The sequence below is a fragment of the Mustela nivalis genome, assembly GCF_964662115.1.
Source record: "Mustela nivalis genome assembly, chromosome: 16".
NCBI lineage: Eukaryota > Metazoa > Chordata > Mammalia > Carnivora > Mustelidae > Mustela > Mustela nivalis.
This window is the reverse complement of record NC_139035.1, coordinates 24,231,315-24,258,182: the sequence shown is the minus strand read 5'-3', so window position 1 is coordinate 24,258,182 and position 26,868 is coordinate 24,231,315. Positions and strand designations below refer to the sequence as shown.

Here is a 26,868-nt window from a genome sequence, read left to right as displayed (position 1 = left end):
TTCAAAATCAATTCCATTTATTGAGTATTTAATAAGGGTGACTCACGGTGCTAGGAATTGTGAGAGTACCAAGGTGATTCAGACATGGTACCTGCTCTCGAGGAACATTGGGAAAGGAGGAAAGAAAGAAGTAAAGGAGATAGCATCCACTGATAGCTCACCATGCACCAGGAACTTTGCCCAGTCACTGCACGTATTGCTCATGGCATCATTACGGGGTAGATATTGTAACATCTGCTTTACAGTGAGAAAAGGAAGTCTTGCGAACTTTCAGTAACCACCTCCAAAGTGGCAAGACTGGGATTCAAACCCACATCTTAGATGTGAAATGCTGTGTTCATTCTACTAGACCAGCTGTTCTCTTGGGTGCAAGGCAGAATGTGACAAATCCTGGGGGAAAAGCTACAGGAAGGTGGAAAGGAAGAAATGACCACCCTCCTGAGGTGACAGCCTCATTCATGGCAGAGGTCAGTCCTGGAGGTCAGGAGGGCTTATGTTTGACAGAGATAAGGGAGTAGAGGAAACTGTTGGAGCAGAGCAAAGGAGGGTTGGCAGGAAATGTAAGTGCAGACGGAGGGGCCAGAGGGATGTAACATAAAGCAGAGCGGGGCAAAATCAAGGACATTAAAGAATGCTAGCTCGAAGAGTCTGAACTCCGCCAGGTAGACAATGGGAAGCCATTGCAGGTTTTGAGTAAAAACAAAGACATAGCTGTACTTTGGAAAGGTCACCATGGGAACAGTGTATCAAAAGGATGGAGGCGTGGGGGTAGTTTAAAGGTGGGAAAGCCAGTGAGGAAGTTACTGAAATTAGCAGATGAGACATAATTAGGCAGAATGGAAAGAGGATACAGAGGTCAGAGCTATCTTAGAGGTGGGGACAACAGAACCAGGGCACTGATGCTTTCTGAACAGGATGACCATACATCCCACTTTGCTTGGCACATCTGCCTTCCTGGTTTAACTACTAATAGCATTCTTTCACTCCCAAAGACATCCAAGTTAGGGCAATAAAGCATATGTCACACTAATTAAGAGGAATAAGAAAACAGAATCAAAGGCGACCCTCAAACATTTTGAATGCAGATTAATAAGGAAAGTGGTAACACTTAGAAGCACAGGAAGGAAATGAGGTTTTTTGGAGAGATGATGAGTTTGGATTTGGACGTGCTGAGTTGACTCCTGAGGTGAGGTTTTATTTAAGGGAGATAAGCACCTTGCCCGTGGATTTGCGCTGTATCACATGAAGGAAGGCATCATTGACCTAAAAAATTTAAAAAAAAAAAAAATGTGGTCACACTTGCATATTTCAACAAATAGTGGCTGGTAGTTTGAGTCTCAAAATAGTTCAAATATTAAGACTGTCTCCAATGAACTATATAGAGCTGACTATGCAATACTAACTAAATAATTAATCACCACAAACTCAAAGGGGAAACATAATATTTAAGAATAACCCAATCTTGGAATATTTCTGTCTCAAGTATGGTTTTCAATGTTGTCAGATAAATGATACCAGGTAAAAAGTCCTCAGGGCTGTCCATACTCTATGGTAATACTTCTGTGTGTTCTAGTTTTTGAAAGAATATAGCCCCTGCCAGAAGAATCGATAGTTTAATATGATGCAATTTTTATCTTTTTATTAAAATTGTCCTGTTTCCAGAGTAACCAAAATTGCAATCTATCTCAAATCCTATTTTTCTAGAAGTACAAGGTTATAAAACATAAATAAAGAAGAAGCCACAGTAATCAAGACAATGTGATACTGGTGAAAGAACAGATAAACGGATCAATAGAACAGATTAGAGTCCAAAAACAGACCCAACCAAATACAGGCAACTGATCCTTAACAAAAGAGCAAAGGGAATTCAATGGAGAAAGGACAGCCTTTTCAAGAAATGGTGCTAGAACTTACTAAACATCCATACACACAAGAAATGAATCAAGATGTTCTCCCTACACCTTTCACAAAAATTAACTCAAAATGAATCTTACACCTATATGTAAAAGGCAAAGCTATAAAAGTTTCAGAAGAAAATAGAAATAAAAGTCCACATCACGTTGGATCTGGCAGTGAGAACCAAAGCATGATCCATAAAAGAAAAAAACTGGTAAGTTAGACATCATAAAATTACAAACTTCTGCTCTGCAAAAAACCCTCAGGAGAATGAGAAGTCAAGCCACAGTCTGGGAGAAAAATCTTTGTAAAATGCATGCCTCATAAAGAACTTGTATCTAAAATATACAAAGAAGTCTTAAAACTCAACAATAAGGGACGCCTGGGTGGCTCAGTTGGTTAAGCATCTGCCTTCTGCTCAGGTCATGATCCCAGGGTCCCGGGATTGAGTCCCACATTGGGCTCCCTGCTAGGAAATATAACAGAAATAAAATAAAAATAAAAATAAAATTGTCTTCTCAAAGGCAACAGAAACAGTAAAGTACTATAATTAGCATAACTAAGAATGATCCACAAGACTTTATGGAGAAAAACTTTAAAATCTACTTTAAAAAATGAAGGATCTGAATAAATGGTAATATGACCCTGTTTATGAAATAAGACAACATTATAAAAATATCAATACGTCCCCAAATTAATCTAAAAAGCCAATGCAGGGGCGCCTGGGTGGCTCAGTGGGTTAAGTGTCTGCCTTTGGCTCAGGTCAAGATCCCAGGGTCCTGGTATGGAGCCCCACACTGGGCTCCCTGCTTGGCAGGGAGTCTGCTTCGTCCTCTCCCCTCCCCATCCCCTGCCTGTGTGCTCTCTCTCTCGCTATTTCTCTTTCTCTCAAATAAATAATCTTTTTTTTTTAAAAACCACAAAATTTACCTAAAAGGATAAAGATTCACAAAAAAACTAAATCAAATTTTAAAAACTAAGGTGGAAGAGTGACACTTCCAGATATTAAAACATACTTCAAAGCTATAAAGATAAAAAAAATCTGAACTGAAGAAACAGAAGAGAAAGCAGAGTGCATCTGGGAACTTGAAGGTAGCACGACAAATAAATGGAGAAACAATTAACTATTTGGTCCAGGATAACTAGCTTACTAAAAGGGGAAAAATAAAAATTGGTTACCTAATTTATATCTAATACAGAGGTAACTTAAGATGGATTAAATCCTTAAGTGTAAAATACAAGTATAATGTTAGTGGAGAGGAGCCCCTGGGTGGCTTACTCGGTAAAGCAGCCAACTCTTGATTTCAGCTCAGGTCACGAACAGGTCCTGGGATCGAGCCCCGCATTGGGGTCCATGCTCAGTTGAGAGTCTGCTTGAGATTTTCTCTCTCGCTCTCGTTCTGCCCCTCCCCCTGCTCATGAGTGCTCTCTCTCTCTCTCTTTCAAATAAATAAATCTTTAAAAATAGGAAAAAAGTTAGTAGAGAAAAATAGAGAAGATCACTGTGGCCCAGATAGGAAAAAGAACTTTTTAAACATGTCCCAAATAGCACTAACCCACAAGGCAAAATATCAATGTGTTTGATTACATTAAATCGAGACAAGGGTGATAGAGAAATGACAAATTCGGAAGGGCAGAGTTTTCCAAAGTCTCAAACTAACGTCCAGAACCTAGCTACTCACAGGGTGGTTCAAGGACCATAGGTTTCTGCATTATCTGGGAGCTTATTAGAAATCCACAATCTTGGGGCACCTGGATGGCTCAGTGGGTTAAGCATCTGCCTTCAGCTCAGGTCATGGTCTCAGGGTCCTGGGATCGAGCCCCACATCGGGCTCTCTGCTCAGTGGGGCACCTGCTTCCTCCTCTCTCTCTGCCTGCCTCTCTGCCTACTTGTGATCTCTGTCTGTCAAATAAATAAAGAAAATCTCTAGCAAAAAAAAAAAAAAAAGGAAATCACAATCTTGAGCCCCCATTCCACCTTCAGTGAATCATAATCTGCATCTTAACAAGATCCCCAGGTGATCCATACACACATTAAAATCTGCAAACGACAGATTACACAAGGAACTTTTGCAAATGAATAAGAAAGAGGCAGGAAGCCCTGCAGAAAACTGCATGAATGGTTTAAATTGCTAAACTCGAATGTTTACCAAATCTATAACGAGAAGCTTACATTGATTAGAAATCAGGGAAATGCAAATTAAAATAATAACATGCCACTTAATGCCTATTGGTTTGGCAAAAATCAGAAAGTAGGACAATGCTATGTAGCAACAGGGTGGTGAAAAAAGAATTGGCACATACCCTGGCACTGCTGGCAGGGGCCATAAACTGATCAAGTCATCCTGGAGAGCACTTGGCTGTCAAATTAAGTATGCATATATCGTGTGACCCGACAACCCTACCTCCGGGAAAATACTCCCAAAGCAACTTTGCACAAGTCCCAACGGTAAGACTGTAGACGCTAGTGCCTATTACCGTGGCAGGGAAACAGGTCAACCCCAGCGTGCACCACTGGGAAGCAGAGGTATAAACCACGGCAGGGGCACACCACGGCTCCCTTGGCAACAGTGGGAAGCAATGAACTGGAAACAGCACCAGCAACAGAGATGGGTCTCAAAAAGACAGCACTGAGTGAGAAATGAAGAAATAGAATAAGGCCTACAGCACAACCCTCTGTTGTTATTTATTTGTGTAACTTGAAAATAAACGAGCATAGGGGCACCTGGGTGGCTCAGTGGGTTAAAGCCTCTGCCTTCGGCTCAGGTCATGATCCCAGGGTCCTGGGATCGAGCCCGGCATCGGGCTCTCTGCTCCACAGGGAGCCTGCTTCCTCCCCTCTCTCTCTCTGCCTGCCTCTCTGCCTACTTGGGATTTCTCTCTCTCTGTCAAATAAATAAAATCTTAAAAAAAAAAAAAGAAAGAAAGAAAGAAAAGAAACGAGCATACAAAAAAATGTATGTTTTACAAGGACATATAAATCCAAGGACATGTACCAAACGCACTACAGAGAGTGAGTCTGACGAGAGGAGAAAGAGGGAAGGACGGTAGTGGGCAGCGAGGATAACGGGAATCGGGAAATACGGACTCCAGAAATACACTGAGGAAGAAACAAAGGATGGTCCAACAATGCAAATGTGCGCTGAAATAAGAAATATGGATAACCAGCCCTTCCCCCTTGAAATCCTTCCCCCAAAGCATAGAAAAAAGTAATTAAATAAAAATAAGCAGAGAAACCCATCAATCAGTCAAACAAATCGATTCTCTGCAGCACAAAATCCCTGTTTTCAAAAACCTCTGCCTTGCGGTTCTTTGTGCCTTACAGAGACCTTTCCAGTCCATGCAAATTTAGACCTACTCAAAGGAGGGGGGAGAGGTCTAAGACGCGTGTTTTGAAATACGCATCCCTGCCCTGTCGGTCGCCATCAATCCTCTCACTCGGAGGCACAGCTCAGGTGACTCACAGCTGCATCTCTTCCTGTCAGTTCGAAGCCCCTTGTTTCCAGAGATCTGTCACAGCCCTACGACAGAAAATACTCGGGAAAGCAAGCATGACTCGAGAGAATGATACTTCTTTTACCTGGCATCCTAGAGAAATGAGCAATCTCCTAACAAGTAAATCTTGACATAAAAAGAAAGTTGTCCCTTTCAATGCTAGAGCTTCTTTTTAATCATTTTGCATATAAATATTTATAAAAATGCAGCACACATTTACCTCACTTCTCTGAAAGATAACAATGGGGGAAAGCAGAAGTTTTTTTTGCCTGGGTGGCTCAGTGGGTTAAAGCCTCTGCCTTCGGCTCAGGTCATGATCCCAGGGTCCTGGGCTCTCATGGGGCTCTCTGCTCGGCAGGGGGCCTGCTTTTCCCCTCTCTCTTTGCCTGCTGTGGTCTCTGTCAAATGAATAGATGAAATCTTTGGGGAAAAAAACCAAAAGAACTGAATGTTTAGTAAGTGTGATAAGGCTCTGAGTGAGAAACTAAGAAGGGCTCAAGACCAGAGTTTTTGACAGCTAATTCAGATGCCTGGGGACATTTTACTCCTTCTGCATTCTCCCGGGAGAGAGAGGCTGCTCCAGACCCATCCCCAGAGAGACCCACAGGCTGTTCCCAGAACCCTCCCCACCTCGGGTGAAGCCATAATTAAATTTGTCTCTGGGGATATGCAACCCGGAATCTGGGGGCAGGGTGAGGATATTGCTTTTGTTCTGGGTTCCGCTGCTGGAATTTTTAATTAGCTTATCAAGCAGGACTCAGCAGAGTAAGCTATAGCTCCCGAAATACATGACGCTGACTCATGCCTCCTTAGAAACCATCCCTTCCCCCTATCATAACCCTGTCCTGAGAGCTTCCCGACAAAACAAATTCCTTAAGTCTTAGTTTTTGTTGACTGGCATACAGAATGTACCCCATGAAAGCTGATGAATCAAATGAACTCATGAATGAATGACTACACCCGGACTCAGTGGGCTTGTTTTTAAAGGGAAAAATGTTTAGTTAGTGATACACAGTCCCAGCTGAATTATATTTATCATGTCATTGCTCTGATTACAAGTTGATATGAATCTTCTTTGAGAAGTCAGTCAATGCATTTTACCAAAAAAGAGACACAGCTGACAAATAAGCATATGAAAAGATACTCGAGATCATTATTCCAGAGAGAAATGCAAATTAAACCCACAATCTGAAACCACCAGATACCTACTGGAAGGGCTAAAATGAAGGAAAACCACCTGACAGTATGAAATTCTGGCAGGCGCCCAACAATACTGTTGGTGGGGATGAAAAATAAAACCACCACCCTGAAACTCACTTGGTAGTCCATTAAACGTTAAATAGTAGCAAATCATTACAAACAAAATCCCCAGCGTACAAAAAGAAAATGCATGCTGGAACACCAGTGTCTCACCCAGAATATGCCAAGAAATAGAAAACCCAGATGCTACATATGGGCTTTGGTAGGAATGCAGTAACAGTGGCCGTGTCTTCAAAACCTGGGTTGTAGAGAGGCATGGGAAACACTTGTAGCAAGGCAAGAAGAGAGAGCAGTGGACACAGTCAAGGGTGCCTCTTCCTGAGAAGCATCGATAACTGGCATTTGTATGATTCTGCATAGAACTCCTTTAAACCGACATTCTTGGGGCACCTGAGTGGTTCAGTGGGTTGAGCCTCTGCCTTCGGCTTGGGTCATGATCTCAGGGTCCTGGAATTGAGCCCTGCATCGGGCTCTCTGCTCAGCAGGGAGCCTGCTCCGCCCCCCAACCCTGCCTGCCTCTCTGCCTACTTGTGATCTGTCTGTCAAATAAATAAAGAAAATCTTAAAAAAAAAAATAAAATAAAATAAACAGACATTCTTATCTAATGATGTTAACTAGGGACCACTGGAGACTGGGAAGAATAAACCTGCTCTGTAAATAAAGCCCACTATACGTCTATGCAAATTTATTAGAAGTTAAACATATGGTTAGCACATGATGCAGAAATCCCAGTCCTAAAATTTTAAAAAAAAGTCTGTAGAACACTTGAATGTGAATGTTTATACAAGTTTGTATGTAATCACCAAAAACTAAAAATAATCAAATTATTAATTGATAAATGAAAAAACAAGTTATGGAACGCCCACACAATGAAACACTCTTCCGCAGTTTAAAAAAAAAAAAAAAAAAAGAACAAATTACTGACATATGCAAAACCATGGGTGGGGTGCCAGGGTGGCTCGGTCAGAGAGGTGTCTGCCTTCAGCTCAGGTCATGATCCTGAGGTCCCCCTGTGGGGCTCCCTGCTCAGCGAGTCTGTTTCTCCCTCTCCCTCTCCTCCCCTCATGCTTGCTCTCTTTCTCTCTCTAATAAATAAAAATTTTAAGATTTTATTTATTTATTTGATAGAGAAAAACAAGAGAGAGAAGGGAACGAGAGAGGAGAGGAAACAAAAGCAGGGGGAGGAGAAGGAGAAGCAGAATTCCCACCAAGCAGGGAGCCCAATGGGGGCTCAATAGGACCCTGGGATCATGACCTGAGCAGAAGGCAGACACTTAAAGACTGAGCTATCCAGGAGCTCCTCTAATAAATAAAATAGGGGGGGGGGGTATGGGTAAGCCTCAGAAGAATTACGCAAGGTTTGAAAGAAGCTAGACCTTAAAGACCACTCGTGTATGAGTCCATTTATATGACAGTCTGGAAAAGGTGAAACTTTGAGGAGAGAAAAAAGACCAGTTGTTGCTAGGGGCTGTGGGCTAGGAAACAGAGATTGGTGACAAGGGGCACAAGGGCCCCTTTCAGAGTGATGGAAACGTTCTATATCTTGATCGCAGTGGGGTGGTTACATGACTTTATGTGTTTGTCAAAGCTTGGAGTGAATTTTACTAAATGTAGATAAAAGCTCAATAAACCTAACTTAAAAAAAAGTCAAGTCACGTATTATAAAACCCCAATATAAAGAAATCTTCAAAACTAAGTGTCAGCCTGGGTTCCTTGAAAACAAAGCCTAGTCAAAGTATACACCCTAGAGGCACCTGGGTGGCCCAGTAGATTAAGCATCTGACTCTGAATTTCAGCTCAAGTCATGACGTCATGGTTGTGGGATCAAGCCCCAGGTCGGGCTCTGTGCTTAGCAGGGACTCTCCCGGGATTCTCTCTCTCCCTTTCTCTTTCTTTCTCAAACAAATGTTTGGGGGAAAAAAAACGTATGCCTTAAGGCTTCACTGCAATCCAAGGGAAGCAAGGGTGAGGGAAAAGGTGAAGAGAATCAAGGAAGGAGGTGTGTGTTACTGATCCAGAACCAGACACGGCTCCGGGGGACCTCTCCAGAAGGGCCTTATAGAGCCCGCTGCTTGTTGACATACTCCATCAGGAGGAGCAAAGACAGCAATTTGTCTCGTCTTTCATTTGTCAAATCCTTCTTCCTTGGGGTAAACTCCCCACCAACTTCCTGGTTGCATTACCCATTACCCATTACCCCGCATCCAGTTTCTGGGGAAGCCAGAGCGCTTCAACAGGTCCTTGGGCTCAGAACTGCTCACCAGGGCCACAGCAGCTCCCCTGAGGAAGAGCACAGTGGAGGCCCTGCCAAGAATCAGCCCTCCCACCAGGGAGAGCATGCGACCACAAGTATTAGGAGATGGGCCCTGGGGACAGAGTCTGACTGTATGATGGCAGGGATCAGTGGTGTGAACCATCATTAGAGAAAGGTGACAAGGGGCCAGGGCCTGGGGCGGATGTCACTGGCAGATATGGAGAGCCCCATGAACTGGATCTGAAGGAGTGACACAAATTAGTACCTACCTTCCCGAATTAATTTTTTTTTAAGATTATTTATTTATTTATTTATTGGACAGAGAGAGATCACAAGTAGGCAGAGCAGCAGGCAGAGAGAGGAGGAAGCAGGCTCCCTGCTGAGCAGAGAGCCCCATGCAGGGCTCGATCCCAGGACCCTGGGATCATGACCTGAGCCGAAGGCAGAGGCTTAACCCACTGAGCCACCCAGGTGCCACAGACAGTAATTTAATTTTTAAGAATATTCCACAGATATACCCAGGAAACTTCAAGTAAACAATTTCTCTCTATCAAATTTATTCATGTGGAGACCTCACCTGACTTTTAGATGACAATCGAGTTCAGATCTCTGAGGTGTAAGTCCTATGTCTGGATGAGACGTGTGTGAGCATCTCTCTACAGAAAGCAGACTTGGCGCCTCTGCATAAGACCATCCCCTGGACAGATCAGGGGGCTCATGTATGGCCCGTCCATCAGGGCACGGATACAACACTTCAGAAAATAATAAATTCTAATTAAAATTCAAAATCTAAAGACTGTCTCTCTAATCCTGCCCATGAAATGTTCTATGCAAATGTGTTATGGTTCACGGGACCTGAAAAATCTCAACTCTGTATATTTATAACGGCCCGGTATGTTCCTTTACACAAATAGTAAGTGTCTGCTAAGTGCTTTTACATGTGTTATCTTATTTAATCTTCACAACGACCTTAGTAGGCAGAGTACATAACCGCCCCCATTACAGATGAGGAAACTCAAGCATACAGACGTGAGCAATCTGCCCATAGCCAGTTAAGTGGTAGGGCCAGGATCTGCACTCAGGAGGTCTGAACGATCACCTTCTACTCTCAGTCAGCCATTCCACACATACACGAGTACCTGCCAGGAGCTGGAGACAAGGAGATGCATGGCCCCTGTTCACATAAAGTTTATAATCTATGGGAATGACAGGCATTGAACTATCACAAGCAGACAAAGAAAACACACAGAGTGCTTCGGGAGCTCTTATCTCGTGCCTATCAGACAGGCTAGGGAACAAAGTATATATATATAGTCATTAACATCAACTATCAAGGTCAAATCTATAAGCCCATATGTTCAGGAGAAAAGAAAGCTAGGAAGCACTGGTATCCGTGGTTATTGTATGTATATATTTGTGTATATATATGCACAGTCATTTTCAGAGTCCAGGCAGGTTCTGATAAATAATTTTTTCTCATACGTTAACAGATTTACATGAAAAATATTAATGGGTTGAGTGAAATTAACTATATACATTCATTTAATCATCTTCACTTAAAATATATATATATATATATTTTAGAGAGAGAGAGAGAGAATCTGGTTGTGCCTGGGAGAGTTCAAGACTTCTGGCAGTTTGAACTGTAAGGCAGCTCTTTCACATAGATAATTCTCTGATGGATGGACAAACTTCATACTCGAAAAGAAGGTGTCTAAGAAGCAATTTCCTGGCTTATTTGAGGGGAGAGTCCAACACAGACGTAAGGAGCTCAATTCTGGTGTCAGAACAACCTGGACTGGATTCCAGCTCTGCTACTTACTACATAATACTGGGTAGTCTTGATTTCTTCTTCTGTAAAATGTGATAACGGTTCAGGGGCACCTGGGTGGCTCAGTGGGTTAAAGCCTCTGCCTTTGGCTCAGGTCATGATCCCAGGGTCCTGGGATCGAGCCCTGCATCGGGCTCTCTGCTCAGCAAGGAGCCTGCTTCCCTTCCTCACTCTCTGCCTGCCTCTCTGCCTACTTGTGATCTCTGTCAAATAAATAAATATAAATAAAAATCTTTAAAAAAATGGTTCATAGCTCAAGGGAGCATTATGAAGAGGAAAAGAGAAAATGCATGTCAAGTGCTTAGCACCATTTTTGACCTACAGCACGCACCTAAGACATGAGAACTGCCACGTCTATTCCTAGTCCTTTAAATAGTTGACATACGGGAAAAAGAGAGAGAGAGAAGAAATCGTAAGTGGAGGGGGTGTGAATGAGATGAAATGGTTAGGGAGAATGGCCCCATCAGACGGCCCAGGGATAGCAGGAAGGTCAGCAGAATGGGAAGAATCAGATTAACCCCATCTGCAGAGACCACATTGGAAAGGAGCAGAACAAATGGAAGCTGACAGGAGGTTAGTAATTATAGTTCATTCGTGTTTAAGAGAAGAGAGAACTTTAACATGAGTAATTAAAGCAATAATTCAGGGATGCCTGGGGGGCTCAGTCAGTTAAGCGTCTGCCTTCAGCTCAGGTCATAATCCCAGAGTCCTGGGATCGAGTCCCGCATCAGGCTCCCTGCTCGGTGGGGAGCCTGCTACTCCCTCTGCTTGTGCGCTCTCTCTCTCTCTCTCTGACAAATAAATAAATAAAATCTTTTTAAAAAATAAAAAATTTAAAAATAAATAAAACAATAATCCCAATCTGGCTTTCTCTCCTGCCTGAGCAGCACCTGGGACAGGTCAGTGGGGGAGAAGAGGCGGTTTAGACTAGCCAGCGTTGCACACCTGTCCTGATTGTCCTCATCCTCTATCAACAGGTGTAGGTGAGCCGTGTGTAACGCAAATCGCAGCTCGCTAGACACATGATAAAAGCCACAAGATGGAATTGGACTCAGAAATTCTTGAATCTGGTGGTCTTTAAGTTTTTAAGCCACAAACCTCTTCACAAAAGAAAAAGATGAATGCAAAGGTAAAAATGTGCAGCTACTCAGACCCCCCGCTGTGGAGGGGGTCCCAGAGCCCAGGCTGCTCAGGCCTCCCCCTACCTGCCCACATCCTGGCTGGGGCCTCCCTGTAGGGAAACATGGAGATGGCAGGTTGGAAAGGACAGGAGACTTTCACCCAGCTGCAACGGGAGAAGGCAGAGCCGGAAGTAGTCGCAAGTATCCGACCAGTTTTCTGAAGGCCAGACAGGTTCTCTTTTTATCACCCAATGCAACCCTCCAGACTGACATATGAAAAAAAAGAGGAAAAAAGTAAACCATATTCGAGAAGAATATCCCCCATCAAATATCAAAATGGAAGGCTGGTGGGCAACAAAGTCTGGCGTGGACAGAGTGGGGGGGCGGCAGTAATCTGCATATGAACAAAATGCTCCCCCCCCATCTATGCTGATGGGAGTCACCAAAACAGGTTTTTAAACATTAACACAAATTAAACCAAAAAAAGAAAAAGAAAAGGACTTCACAGTGAATGCCTAACAGATTGACATTTACAACTATATTGCATATGCATGCACACAATTACACTTTGGAGGAAGTTTAAGCGGCATTGATGGGACTGAGGGGAAATGAAAAAAGGGAGTGAATAGACCACAAAATTAACCACAGTGACTAATGGATGAATTACAGTCCTAGGATGCGGGGTGTAATTTAGTGTTTTGTTCACAGAACTTCAGCTTAGATCATCTGGTTGGACTTGAAAGCGTCTGTTTTCTAAAATCAAAGGTCAAGTTAAATGCTTCCTTCTTAGACTGTGTGTTACAGAGTTCACAGTTCATATTAACGCGGGTAAATGATTTTCTAAAGTACCATCACTTCCCTCTGCTTAAGAAACAAGCTACGCAGGGAGAGCCCTCAGAATCCAGCTCCTCCCTGGTCTGGGCAAATTCAGCCTCCCAGGTGGCTCCGTAGGCCTGAGGCGACGCCCATATGACTCAGAAGACCTGGTGAAATCCCAACCCCTCACGGCCTGTGAGACCCCATTATTCTGCACTGCCTTTGTACCTTTTCATTCCATAAAAGGAGGATTCATGGAAGCCAGAGAGAAACTACCCAGTCATTTGACACTGATTATGTCCTGGTGTTTGGCCACATCACCTCCTTCAAGAGCATCTCACCTCCTCCAGTTTAAAAACTGCTCCAATGTGTGGCTGGATGCGCCCTTGTTGGCAATACTGAAGAGCCGAGGACAGGGTTCTGGAGAAGACGGGAAAGCTCTGCTCTTTATATCGGCCCCAGTACAGCCCCATGGCTGAGATATTCTTCAAGAGCAGAAGGTTAGCTGGCACAGAAGCAATGTTTCCTCCAGCAAAACCCACCACCACGATCCTGCCTTCCCACGCCAGGCTGGGGGCAGAAAGGACAAGGAAAAGAAATTATTTAAAAAAAAAAAAAAAGCAACATATAAATATTCACACTCACTGGAATGGCTACTATAAAAAACAACCACCACAATAGAACATAACAAGTGTTAGTGAAGATATGGAGAAACTGGAACTCTCATGTACTCTTCATGGGACTGTATAATAGTGCAACTGGAAAACAGTGTGGAGGTTTCTTAGAAAATTAAAACTAGAACTACTGTATAATCTGGCAATGCCACTCTAGGTCTATAGCCAAAATCCCTGAAAACAGGGTCTTGGAGAAAGAGCGGCACTCCTGCGTTCACAGCAGCCCTATCTACTGTAGCCAAGAGCGAGAAGCAACCCAAATGGCCATCAACCGACAGACGGATAAACAAAACGTATTCTCTACATACAAAAGAATATTGTTCATTAAACAGGAAGGAAGTGCTGTCACATGCTATGACATGGATGAACCTTGAGGACATTACGCTAAATGAAATAAGCGAGTCACAAAAAGACAAATACTGTATGATTCTACCTACATGAAATATCTAAAGTAGTCAGATTCATAGAAACAGAAAGTAAAATGGCGCTTACCAGGGGTTGGGTGAAGGGAGAAACAGGAATTGATGTTTAATGGGTTCAATGGGTTTAATTTTAGATTTGCCAGATGAAAAAGTGATAGACATCTATGCCACAACAATGTAAATATACTTTACGCTACGGAACTACATACTTAAAGATGGTTAATGTAAAAAGTGGTTAATATTGCAAATTTGACATTATGTATTTTTTCAACCACAATAAAATGTGTAGAATGAGAAAAAGCAATCTACATTAACTCACAGAGATAAAAAGCAGACATTAGGGTAGGTGGGGGCGGAGGAGGGCAGTTACTATTTAACAGGTAATAGAGTCTTTGCTGGGGATGGGGACACAACATTGTGAGCGTACTTAATGCCCCTGAATTTTATACTTACAAATGTTTAAAATGGTAAGTATTAAGTTACATATATTTTTACCATAACTTTTTTTAATCTTTTTTTTAAAGATTTCATTTATTTATTTGATGAGAGATCACAAGTAGGCAGAGAAACAGGCAGAGAGAGAGAGGGAAGCAGGCTCCCCGCCAAGCAGAGAGCCAAATTTTGGGGCTTGATCCCAGGACCCTGAGATCATGACCTGAGCTGAAGACAGACACTTAACCCACTGAGCCACCCAGGCGCCCTTTATCATAACTTTAAAAAAAAAAACAAAAAAAGCAACATGCATTAAACCCCCAGCTGAGAATTCCTCTTGACCTGACAAACAGGCAGGAGCAAAGCATCCTGTAACACTTCGGATTCTTCAGTAGGAAAACATAAAAATAAGCTATAAGCGGGGCACTGGGAGTGGGGGCGTGGGGGTCAGTAAGTTAAGAATTTGCCTTTGGCTCAGGTCATGATTCCAGGGTCCTGCGCCGATCCAGGCCCGCATCAGGCTCCCTGCTCAGTGGGGAGTCTACTTCTCCCTCTCCCTCTGCCTACTGCTCCCCCTGATTGTGCTCTAGCAAATAAATAAATAAATAAATAAATATATTTTTTAAAAATTTGTAAACATCTTTATATAGAATATGTGTATCTCTGTTTGGCTTTCACTTTTTGCTTTTCTTCTTTAGAGGGAAATGAGAAGCACTTGTGGTAACACTTGTGATAATTAGTTACCCATTACCCAAAAGGCAAGAGGGGCATGAGAGTTAGCAGCTCTCTGTCCTGGCTCTCCGCGGAGTCAACAGCCTCCTTCCTTGGCTTCCCTGAGCACAGTACCACCCAGCACGGTGCAGGTATGCTCAGGGGCCAGAAAAGCAACTGGGACCCTTGGGTGGGTACACTGTTCTGTCCGCTTCTGTTTCTTCAGCTTTAAACTGAGATAAATCAAAAAATTGTACTTGCCAGGATGACAGGAGAAATAAAACCAGTATTAATGGAACACTCCAGAGGAGAAATAAAACCAGTATTAATGGAACACTCCAGAGATCCTGGTTAAAAACAGAGTGAGAACCGGTGTGAATACAACAGTCCCATTAAAACTCACTGGCTGCTTCTGAAACCAGTAAGATCAAAAGAGTCTGTGCTTTGGCGCATGGTGAACTAGGGACCAGGTTATTCTAACATCTGAATGATGATACAAAGAATTACCCACACTACGTATATAAAGTAGTTAATCGGGGCCAGCATAGCTGAATTTAACACATGCATAATTTCTAAAGCATTCAATATTGCCAGCTAGAGAGTCTGCAGTCATTTTCTGGATATTTTCCAGTTGGATATCTTGTTTTTCTATATTTAAGCATTTCCTGATTTTCCCTCTGCTTCTATTCCTTTTCACACTCCCACTCAGCTGTTCTCGTTGATGCCGAAACCTACAGGAAAAGTGAGCAGCAAAAATGTAAGGCCAGAAGGAAGACAGGTCTGGAAAGTTTCAGCAGATCCCCAGGTCCAGCCCCCTTCTAGAAAGACCACCACACGCACCTGCGGAGCGCCTCCAGAAAGACATCTCCTCCCACAGTGTCGATGGCCACATTCACCCCTGCACTGCCCACCAGCTTCCTCACTGCCTCCTTCAGGCTGCCCTGACTATAGTTCACAGTGGACTGTGCGCCTTTCTGCAATGCCAGCTTGCACTTCTCGTCACTTCCAGTTGCAGCTATCACCTGCACAGAGAACACAAAGTTTCTGATGATCCAGAATATGTATAAGAGGGGCTCACCCTACTCACCCAGCGTCCCACCAAAGGGTACCAACCAAGGAAACCAATGTGACCTTGCTGCCCTCACATCAGCCTCAACCCCACACATCAGGGCCAACACTCAGCACCAGCACACTAGCCCCCCACACCGGCTGGCCATGGGGTCCACATTTCCAGGAATCCTGGAACCCCAATGAGTCTAGCTAGAAGATGACTCAGGAGACACTGAGAAAGTCTTCTCCAAATAGGGCTGAAACCATCATTTTCCGAGCACTTACTGTGAGTGAAGTCGTGAGGATACCCAAGCTTAGAGTCAAGATAGCAAAGTACAGCAGTGTGAAGGTGGGGGGGTATGAGGGTTGCAGAAGTGCAAATGAGAGGTAGCCAGTCTAGATCGTGATCTCGAAAAGCTTCTCGGAGGGTAAAACATGATTCAGTAGGAAGATGCTGACGTTGGAAGGACCTGAGTTCAAATCATGACTCTGCTACTAACGAGCAGTGTTACCTAAGACAAATGACTTAGTAAGAACTAATACTTACATATTACATATTACATATTACATATTACTATGTGCCAGCTTCTCTTCTAAATGCTTTACATATATTCATAACTCACTTAATCCTCCTAATAGCCTAATGATACACACACAGTGAGCATCCCCACTTTAGAGATGAAAAACTGAAGCAGAAGAAGTTTTAAGTAACTTGCTCAAGGTCACAAAGCTAATGGGAGCAGAAGTGGGGTCAAGCCCAGGTTGTCCATCTCCAGAGTTCATGCTTTTAACCTCTACGATGCCCACCAGCTTTCCTAAGCTTCAGTTACCTCATCCATAAAAGAAAATTTGTTTTAAAAGAATTTTGTTTTAAAAGACCAATGGAATACTGTGCAAAGGGCCCTTGGAAAACAAAATGTTAGATATATTGAATCTATTGTTACACATACACCATCGCTTATTCTATTTAAACCTCATAAGAACATTACAGGGGAAGTATAATGACATCCATTCTATAGATGGAGACACAGACCTAGAGGTTAAGTAATTAACTCAGGCTTAGCATGGTAGCAGGTGGTACAACCATTCAAACCCCGGCCCGCTGCTTGACTCCAAAGCCCATGCATTTCCACTCCATCAGCCTGGAAGAAAACCATCTTACCGCCTGGCAAAGATGGCCATGGGCCATACTGTGAGGAAGTCTGGGGTTTGGGTCTCCAGAAATGCTTCCAACATGTAAGCACTGCCTACAGGTGCCCTACCCCTGGATAGCACACACTAACTAGGGCAGTTTGGCCTCAAGGTGACATTCGGAATTTGCATCCAAACACACAAGATCATCAGTGCCCTTAGAAGACTTCAAACTCACCCATAACTATTTGAACCTGAGAGCTACCCTCAAGTACCTTCACACAGCACCACAGAGAGCAGACACCAGCCTAGGGTCAGGGAGTTGACGCCAATCTCTATTCTCACAAGGGTGCCAGCGAGACCAGCCACAAGCCCCTGTCTCCCCTGGTGCCTCACTTTCTTCATCTGTGAAGTAGGGATAATAAACACTTTACCCACCTCCAGGGGTTTGTTAGCAGCAGGGGTAAGATAATTGGTGTGGAGTCACTTTGAAAGCAATATGAAATGCTGTAAATGCAGGTTGTTCTCAAAATAACCTGTTCCAAGTAGGTGGCATGATGACATTTTAAAGTTGTTTTTATTATTTTGTTGTTGTTTGCTTTTGCTGAGAACCATTATGGCTACTGAAGAATACAGAGCTTGAATTAACTTTAGTATCTGAGTTGAAGTGAATTTTTCTCTCACTTAACCTACTACCACTAATCAAAACAAATAGTGCAATTTTATCTTCCTAGAAATGGTAAATAATCAGTGGTTCTAGACAAGGAGGCTAATTTTGGTCTCCCCACTGAGAGGTGCTAAGAGCCTGACTTTGACTGAAATGTGTTCATGTTCCATGGAGAGCCTCCTGGTAGCTAAGACTTCTCTCAGAACTCACATGTCCTTCCCAAAGAGAAGTGACGAGAGCAAGGAGAGACGCCACCTGAAGAAATTCCAGAACAATCCAATTATCTCCAAACCTGGGTATCTCGGCGCCTTCTGGATATCCCAACTGCCCGCATCCCAGAAACCTCACACTTAATGCTTCCAAAACTGAGCTCACCATTCCCTCCTGTCTTCTCAACTGCAATAAATGGCAAATCCACAAGTTAACCTAGTTTGCTCCTTCCCACTCAATGTCTAATAATAACAGGTTCCCTTTTTAAGAGATTCTTACCAACATGCCATGCCCTCTAGCAGGCGTACTGCACGTGTAATTTCAATATCCCCACAACAACCCCGTATGAGGAAAGCTTTATTTTACCCGTGAGGAACTGAAGCAATTAAGCTGGAGGCAGTGTTGGAATCTGAACCTAAGTCAGAGTCATTTCAAAGTCCTTGTTCCTTCAACTGGATGAGGATCAAACTCTATTTTCTTCTACTCTAGTCTCTCTTGATTCATTTCCGGTGCCCTGGCTCAACTATCACCACCGCCGGCTTCGATGGCAACAAGAGGCTGCTCTACTTCCTCCAGACTGTCCCTGACTTTGCCCCATCTCGCATCCCCACTGCTACCAGAATGAACTTGGCAAAATGCAAATATGATCACGGTTCTTCCCAGTTTAAAGTTCTTAGTGGCTCCTGAGAGCTTCCAACAAGGATTCAAATTCTTCAGTGCCTCATGATCGTGTCTCTGCCTACCTCCCTAAAGTTATCTTCCACCACTCCCCACCGCCCAAATCCTTTGCTCCACAGATGCTACTTGCCAACTCCCTGAATGCATCCTGGGATGCCCCTTGTCTCTATCTTCGGACCATGTCCTCCCGCACTAAAACGGCCTTCACCTCCCTTCTTCCTCTATTCAACTGCGACCAGTCTTTCCGAAGTCACCTTAAATGCCTACGGTCTCCAAGAAACCCTCATTATCTGACAACCACAGTCTCAGAGTGAGGCCCCTGAAGAGATTTGGGTCTTTCTTTCCTTTATTCTTTCATTCGGGAAATAGTTACTGAGTGCTTACTATGGTCTAGGCACCGTGCCAGCTGCTGGGACTACAGTAATAAGCCAAACAGACACTGTCCCGGCCTTCAGGGGGATTCCAGTCAAGCAGGAGGGAGACCGTAATCCCAACATGACTCAAGAAAAGGATTAACCACACATTGAGGTGTGTACCATGAAAGAGAAGTACAGGAGGTGAGCACACCGTCTACAAACAGCTGGGGGAGAGGGGTGGGAAGAGAGATTAACTCTCCTGAGGAACAAAGAATACTTCCCTAAAGAAGTGACATCTGTGTTTAGACCTGAAGTGCAGAGGGAGACAGTTCAGAAGAGCTTTACAGGTAGAAGGAACAGAATCTGCAGAGGCCAAGAAGCAAGTCGGCTCTTGCCAGGTTCCAGTAACAAGACAGATGAGGGAGCTACTCCCATGTCCCCTCACCAGTCTGCAGGCAAACAGAAGGCCAGACCCTCCTCTGGGTGACTTTATATCCCCAGGGCCTTGCCCATGACATTAATGAGCGAACAAATGAACACATTCTATGTCTGGAAACTGGAGGTATGATTTTTTTTTTTTAAACAGAGACCCCAACATACAAACACCTGAGCCTGAAGAACGTTGGTTGCCACATCTATCACCGCCAGGCCTGTGGCTCCAGCTGCTGCCGTCACTAAAACAGTTTCTCTGCAGAGAAAGATGAACATTACTTCAGAAGCCTTCCAACATCATCCAATCATATGATTTTGTGAACATTTAAAAGCAAGAAGAGAGAGGCGCCTGGGTGGCTCTGGGTTAAAGCTTCTGCCTTCCGCTCAGGTCATGATCCCGGGGTTCTGGGATCGAGCCCCATACTGGGCTCTCTGCTCTGCAAGGAGCCTGCTTCCTCCTCTCTCTCTCTCTCTGCCTGCCTCTCTGCCTACTTGGGATCTCTCTCTGTCAAATTAAAAAAAAAAAAAAAAAAAAAAGCAAGAAGAGAACTTAAAGGCCATTTCATTCAGCCCTTCACAGACCCCCGTTCTTTAGGCTTTGCGGCTGGCTTACGTATGTGGCTGCTTGATCAGTGTAAATTGGGCCCAGCTGAAGATTTCCCAGGAAAAAATATTCCTTCTTCTCTCTAGGAGACATCTCTTCCTCATGGAAGAGACTCATGGCCCCCGCTCACCTAAAGGCACCTCTCTGGAGCAATTCTTGCCCTGAAAAGGGCAAGAGGCATATATTGCAGGTAAAATGGGGAAACTCCTACATCTTTGAGTTTGAAATATCCCAGTTAGGCACACCCAACCACGCCTCACAGAAACAAACACCACAGGACTCCATTAAAACCAGACTGAAACAAGTTTACATAAACCAGCTCTCTAAAGTGTAAGGTTTGGGGCATCTGGTTGGCTCAGTTGGTTAAGCGTCTGCTTTTGGCTCAGGTCCTGATCCTGGAGTCCCAGGATCCAGTCACAGGGCTCTCTGCTCAGCAGGGAGTCGGCTTCTCCCTCTGACCCTCCCTCCTCTCATGCTTTCTCTCTCTCTCTCTCAAAGGAATAGATACGATCTTTTTTTTTTTTTTTAAGTGAGGTTTTCAGGGTGATGGCTCAGTTGATCAAGCGTCTGCCTTAAAGTTTCTGGGATTGAGCCCCATGCCGGTCTCCCTGCTCATCGGGGAGCCTGATTCTCCCTCTCCCTCTGCCTGTCTCTCCCCCTGTTCAGGTGCGTTCTTTCTCAGATAAATTAAATAAAGCATTTTTAAAAAAACAACAACAAAAGAAAATGTAAGGTTTTCTAGGAGGTGATCTCCAGAGTGGCCAGATTTGAAACAGCTATTTCGCCAAATTCATACTGGCCAAGTTCACAGTCTGTCATTCCATCTAAGACACTGGTCCCCCATCTCAGGTCACTACCTTCCTTTGGCCTTTCCTCACACCAACTGAACAAGAGCCAAAGGTTAGAGAAGGGAGAGGAAGGGGCAAGGTCTTACTGGTCACTTCTGATCTCAGAAAGAGACATTAGCCCTGGGTTGTCTATAGAAACTCTCACCCTGGTCGAGTGCGTGCCCGATGCTCCAAGGCCAAAATAGCAGTGCCATAAGATACAGGTAGGGCAGCAGCTTCTCGGAGGGGGGCCCTTTCTGGAATCTGCCACAGCATCTGTGAAAAGAGGTAACAGTCACTTAGGGATTAAGCACATGTACCTGCCCACAAAGGCTGCTCAGTAAACATTGTGATTTGGTTGAGTGATTGATCTGTGAAGGAACCAAGCCTGTCAGGAGCTAAAACCCAAGAGAAGTCAAAACCAAGCAAGCTGTGATGGAATTCAAATCCAAGAATTGGACAGTTCTCTGTCCATTTTACCTCCATGAAGCTGGGGCGGGGGGTGTACTCTTCACCACTAGGGGCTGCCATTCACATCCTGTACATGCCTACCCCACCACCCGGGCTGGCCCCGGTCCCGGGACCACCTCTTTCACAAGCTTGATGTGGGGGAGAAACCTATTATATCTAGCTCATTGCCCCGGACCAGTTTTTCTACCAAAACTACCCATGGTCCAATCGGACAGCCAGCCAGTTGCTCCAGGGGGAAAAATGCCCTTCTTCATCTCAGTGTTCACACAAAGCTCTGTGCAAGGGTTGTCACTCAGATACAGAAAAGGTCTTTAGCATTTGAAAGAAAGAAGTACTTGGCTCAGAAACAAATACAAAAAAGGGGGGGGAAGGGGTAACAAGGAATGAGAGCTAGGTGGAGGCTAAAGGAAAGAAAAGAGGAAAAAAGATCTCCAAGCAGACATATTGAGAGCTAGGGATACCTTTTGGTCAATGACACATTCTTCAGCCATACCATTAAAGCCACTCACGCCAATAACTCGATCTCCCTGAAGAGAAAATACCATTAAGGTCTTCTTCAAATACATTGCCTTGCCATTTACTGCTTTCCAAATTAATCAAAGAAAGAAAGAAAATCTTTCTTTCTGACCCTGTAAGTTGCAGGTTGGCCTTAATTATCTATTCAGAGTTAATGTTTAGTAAATAATTCAACCATCTTCTCAATACCCCCATGAGGGTGCCAAGACAATATGAGCACATTTTGGACAGGACAGATTGAGGAAAAAGTTGAAATAAATTAGAATCCCGGAATTTTTCTCACAAGAGGCTGAAACTTGAGAATGTTCTATCCTCTCAGTAACTAGAGACTGAGGTGCCGTCTTCTTTAGAAATAAAAGGTTTTACGAAGCCAGGAACTTCCACTGGCTTCCTTCCTCCAATTCAGAATTAGTTTCTTCCGCCTTCATCTCGGTTTCCCTCTGGTGTCCGCTGGCAAAGGCCAAGAGAAGCAAGACCCTTTGGCTACAAATGAGGTTAGCACATTTCTCATGGCTACACATACATCAATTCCCTCGATTTTACCTCACTCACCTCTTTCACTATGCTGACATCGGTGCCTATCTCCAGTACAGTCCCAGAAAACTCCATTCCTAAAACAAATTGTTTAAACACTAGGTTATCTATAAAGCCCAGCACCACAGAGATGAGAAAAGCCTGACCAACAGGCCATCCTATCCACTTTCTAGAGCTGAGAGGGCTTAAGTGCCCTCCCCACCCCTCCCCCATACCCCAACACACCCCTCCCCACTCGGGGAAGAACACTGCATCCAAAGCACAGGAAATTGAACTTAAGATTTCATGATCAGAACCTGAAAAGCGACAGCAGTCCCATTCTTACCAACTGACAAATGAAAATCTCAAGAATGGGAAAAAACACCAAGCATCACACAGGTACACGAGTACTTCTGATCCTGCTTCACTGGGCCCTTGGGGTCCTTACAGCACTCTGATTACAACGTTCACCATATGCATTGATCTGTTTCTGAAGACTAGGAGGCCCTCAAGAACATGAACTATATTTATTCATACAGTACTTGGCTCAATTTGGATTAACTGATGTTGTCTGTTCTTTCCTCTTCCACCTCCAAAATTTCTGAATTTAATGATCATACATTTGCCACTTGAGCTGCCAGAGGAGTAACTCAATTGATTCTGACATCCTCCGCCCCATCCAGCATGTCAGCAAATAATACAAACAGAGGAAAATGATTCCAAACGCTGAGACACAACCAAACACCCCAAGGCCAAAACAGAGCAACCATTTTGCAATCACTGTATCCTTAATAGTACACGTCTGTATAAAATATACACATAGTACATACACAATAAGCTACACTTCTTTCTCCTTAATTAAATTTCAACAACAAAAGGCAGTCATTTGTCCACATTTTCAGGATCTAAATGTAATCAGATTGGGCATAATTACAATCAGACAGTGACTGCTAGAAATGTATAAACTCTTTTCTTTTTTCTGATCCTCTGATATTAGGTTTCTTTGGGAATGTGTTTGTGAGAACTGAGAGTTTTAGCTGCAAACAGATGTCTGTGTTCCCTCAGTGAAAAACCAATATTGAGGCACTCACAAGGAATAAAGGGAAATGACGAGGGCCAATGAGGACTCCATGATATATAAAAATTCATTTGTTCATTTATGCATTGTTAATGTCTTTATTGAGCATCTACTACCAACCAGGTGCAATGTTAAGATGGGGGATAAAACTAGGGGCGACACAGTCAAGGGGCTCCCAATCTTGTGCTTCTCATCAGGAGTGAGGCTGACTGACATATATGAAGCATCACAGCAGAGAGGCAAGCAGTGCCAAGCGTTACACCTGAGTAGCACACGGTTCTGAAAACTCTGTTGCTTCTTTCCCGAGCAGTCACTTGGCCCCTCCATACTCACCAGGTATGAAGGGAAGTTGGGGCTTTTCCTGATACTGACCACGGCAGACCAAAATGTCAGCAAAATTAACTCCACAGAAATGAACATCAACTCTGACCTGCAAAGGAAACATAGCAGCAGGAGGTGTCTGGGAGGCTCAGTCGGTTAGGCATCTGCCTTCAGCTCAGGTCATGGTCCCAGGGTCATTGGATGAAGCCCTGTGTTGGGCTCCCTGTTCAGCGGGATCTTAAGGAAAAAAAGGCAAGTGGTGTGGGGTGGAGGGGATAGCAGCAAAGCAGAGTGGTGCATGGCTATGGAGACAAAGTTCATTCAGTTGCATCAAAATATTTCCTGAATGTCTGCTATAAGCCATGTACTGAATTAAGTGCCCAAGTGCAATGATGAGACAAAATGCACAAGGTTCTTGCCTTTACAAAGCTAAGACTATGGTAGATATCTGATATCTGTATACAGCCTTCCCACCTGAAAGTACTCCATCTAGTCTGATCTCAAAAGCTAAGCATGGTTGGGCCTGGTTAGTACTTGGATGGGAGAAGACAGACATCAGCCAAGTAATTGTGATAATTTATGTGTTAAATTACAACTCCTACACAAAATGTTAAAGAGAGAACTATATGTTGCTGTGAAAATGCGTAATAGGGTGATTTAACCTTTTGTTGAAGTCAGGAAAAAAATCTCTGAGAAAGGAATACTTGAACTAAGAACAGCTAACACAACCAAACATGATGGCATGTGCAAAGGCCCTGTGATGGGAACAAAAGAAAAACCAGTGAGTGTAGAGCGCAAAGAGGAGAAAGAGATGGGGCTACAGAGCAGGGACCACACTATCCAAGGATGTGTAGTCTTTACTGAGGCTCTGGGTCTTCACAGTAGGAACAGTGGGAAGCCATTAAAGGATTTTAAGCAGAAGGGTAACATGACCAGCTGTTCTGAGGATCAATAATCACTGTGGAGGCCAATTCTAGATCCCCAGCTTCTATGCTTCACGCCCATGCTAAAGCAGAGGCAGGCCTGCATCAGTGTAACCAGCACTTTTTCACTCCGTAAGCCAGTGGTTCTCAAAATCTGGTTCCCAAACCAGCAGCTTCAGTGTCACCTGGGAACTTACTGAAACATTCAAATTCTTGGGCCTCACCCCGACCTAGGGAATCAGACACTCCAGGGACAGAGTCCAGCAATCTGTTTTAGCAAGCCCCAGGTGATGCTGACAGGCTGAGAACAGGACCGAGAAAAAGGAGAAAATGAAGGCTGAGAGAATCGCTGACATTTCTCATTTAGGACAGAGGAAGCCATGTTGGTGAGAAGACATTTCTAGGGACAAAATGCATCCATTCAACGATGTTTTGAGCATCTGCCATGTGCCAGGCCCTATTCTACAGTATGAGGAGTTGATGGCAAATAAACTCACAGAGACCCAACTCCCATGAGCTAATTCCTTAGGAGGCAGAGTTTGGGTGAAGAACAGAACTAAGGAGCCCACCTTCAGGCTGCGCACACCGCGTGCATGACGCACCAGTGGTTGACATGTATGGTGCATGTAGGGCCTCAAGCCTCTCCACCTTAGATTCAAGGATGATTCAAGAATAAATGTCTTTCAGCACATGAATCCCAGGAAGCAGACCGGCTGCCATCACACGCTCATTCAAATAATCCACTTTGCAGCAGGGACCCCCCTAGTGAAGTTGACACATCAGGACTGCAGCCACAAGCCTTCTCTCACCAGGGGTCCCCAACGCTGAGGCTCACTACTTGCTTCACCTTGTCAGAGGTTCTCATTCTCCATTCGAGATGACATTGTGTCACCAGGGAGGTCACCGGGCAGGGCCAGAGTGACTTATATATTTCACTGGAAATGCCCACAATCCTAAACTAATCTCACCCCAAATCAGGGCACTGCACCAGAGGAGAGCACAAGGCCCGTACTCAGAACTATAGGACAGACGTTACCGGACTGGTCTGGGGGAGGAGGGAGGACAGATCATTAAATGCTGACACTGAAGGGGAAGCCAAGGACGGGGTCCATTTCTGTGTATTAAACTAAGAACCTGCAAGGGGTTATGCAAAGTCGTTGTGCAAAGCAGAATTGTCGGTTTCTAAGGCGACAGCTCTGGGGCCTTCCGCAAGAGGCCTACATCTGAGTTTGGGGGAGCAATCTTCCCTCAGCTCTGGTGGCCTTTTTGTGAACCCCAAAAGGGCCCTTCCGGCCCCGCGCGGAGTTGCGCTCCAGGCTCCCGGTCGCCCCCTAGCCGAGCACTTGGTAACTCCATGCAGGACCGAAGCGGTGGGTGTGTGGCGGCCGAGGGGAAGAGTGAAAGGGAGCGTCGGGGGGTTCCCGGGAATAGGCCCGTCACCACCCTACCTCATGAGGCCTGACAGGGCGGGAGGCGACCTCCTCGATGGCCAAGGGCTGCTTCAGCTCGGCGCAGAGCGCGGCGCGGTAGTGGCGGCCGCAGCCCGGCCCCGCCCTCCTGTAACACAGAGCAAGCGGCGGGTTACGGGGGAACCCCCGGCTGCCTTTTGGGGCTCAGGGGAGAGTCGAGGCCCCACCTGCAGAGCCACGCCCGAGGCAGCCACGGACCTCGAGCCACCGCCGCCATGGCCGGGAGTAGAGCGGCGCGCGAGGGGTGGCCCGAGGGGGCAGGAAGCGCGGAACGCGGCGCCGGCCCCGCCCCGGCCCCTGGGACCGCGGAAGAGTGTCCGGGGGTGGGTGGCGGGGACGCCCGGGGCCGCGACCCGACCCGGGCGGGCTGCGGCCCGGGTCACCCCACCCTCAGGGCGCCGTGCTGCCCTGGGGTCTGAGCCCCTTGGGCCCGGCCTCTGGGTGCTGGAGCTCGATGGAGAGAAAAGAAAACAAAAGGAATAGATCGGCCGAGATTAAACTCCGTTGGTATTTTACTAGCTAATTTGGGAAACTTAAAAACCACACGTGATGGGGCGCCTGGGTGGCTCAGTGGGTTAAAGCCTCTGCCTTCGGCTCAGGTCATGGTCCCAGGGTCCTGGGATCGAGCCTCACATCAGGCTCTCTGCTCGGCAGGGACCCTGCGGTCTCCTCTCTCTCTCTCTGCCTACTTGTAATCTCTGTCTGTTAA

The 26,868-nt window shown here is 44.9% G+C and overlaps 1 protein-coding gene across 7 annotated transcripts; it reads right to left on the bottom strand.

Moving 5' to 3' along the window:
- LOC309850344 (quinone oxidoreductase-like protein 2) lies at positions 1-26,630 on the bottom strand. Of its 7 annotated transcripts, none has more exons than XM_082704138.1 (10): positions 26,327-26,630; positions 26,139-26,247; positions 23,780-23,876; positions 22,408-22,466; positions 21,801-21,866; positions 21,035-21,144; positions 19,606-19,693; positions 15,754-15,935; positions 13,016-13,244; positions 1-1,263 (listed from the first exon to the last, which is right to left on the bottom strand). In XM_082704138.1, the coding sequence occupies exons 1-10, from the start codon at positions 26,374-26,376 to the stop codon at positions 1,195-1,197; spliced, it is 1,059 nt and encodes a 352-aa protein (XP_082560264.1). In that variant the 5' UTR covers positions 26,377-26,630; the 3' UTR covers positions 1-1,194. The 7 variants fall into 7 exon arrangements, with proteins under 7 accessions (XP_082560264.1, XP_082560270.1, XP_082560265.1 ...); XM_082704144.1 differs by having other exon boundaries at positions 19,612-19,693; positions 26,327-26,460; XM_082704139.1 differs by having other exon boundaries at positions 19,610-19,693; positions 21,833-21,866; positions 26,327-26,460.
- Between the last annotated feature and the right edge of the window lie 238 nt (positions 26,631-26,868).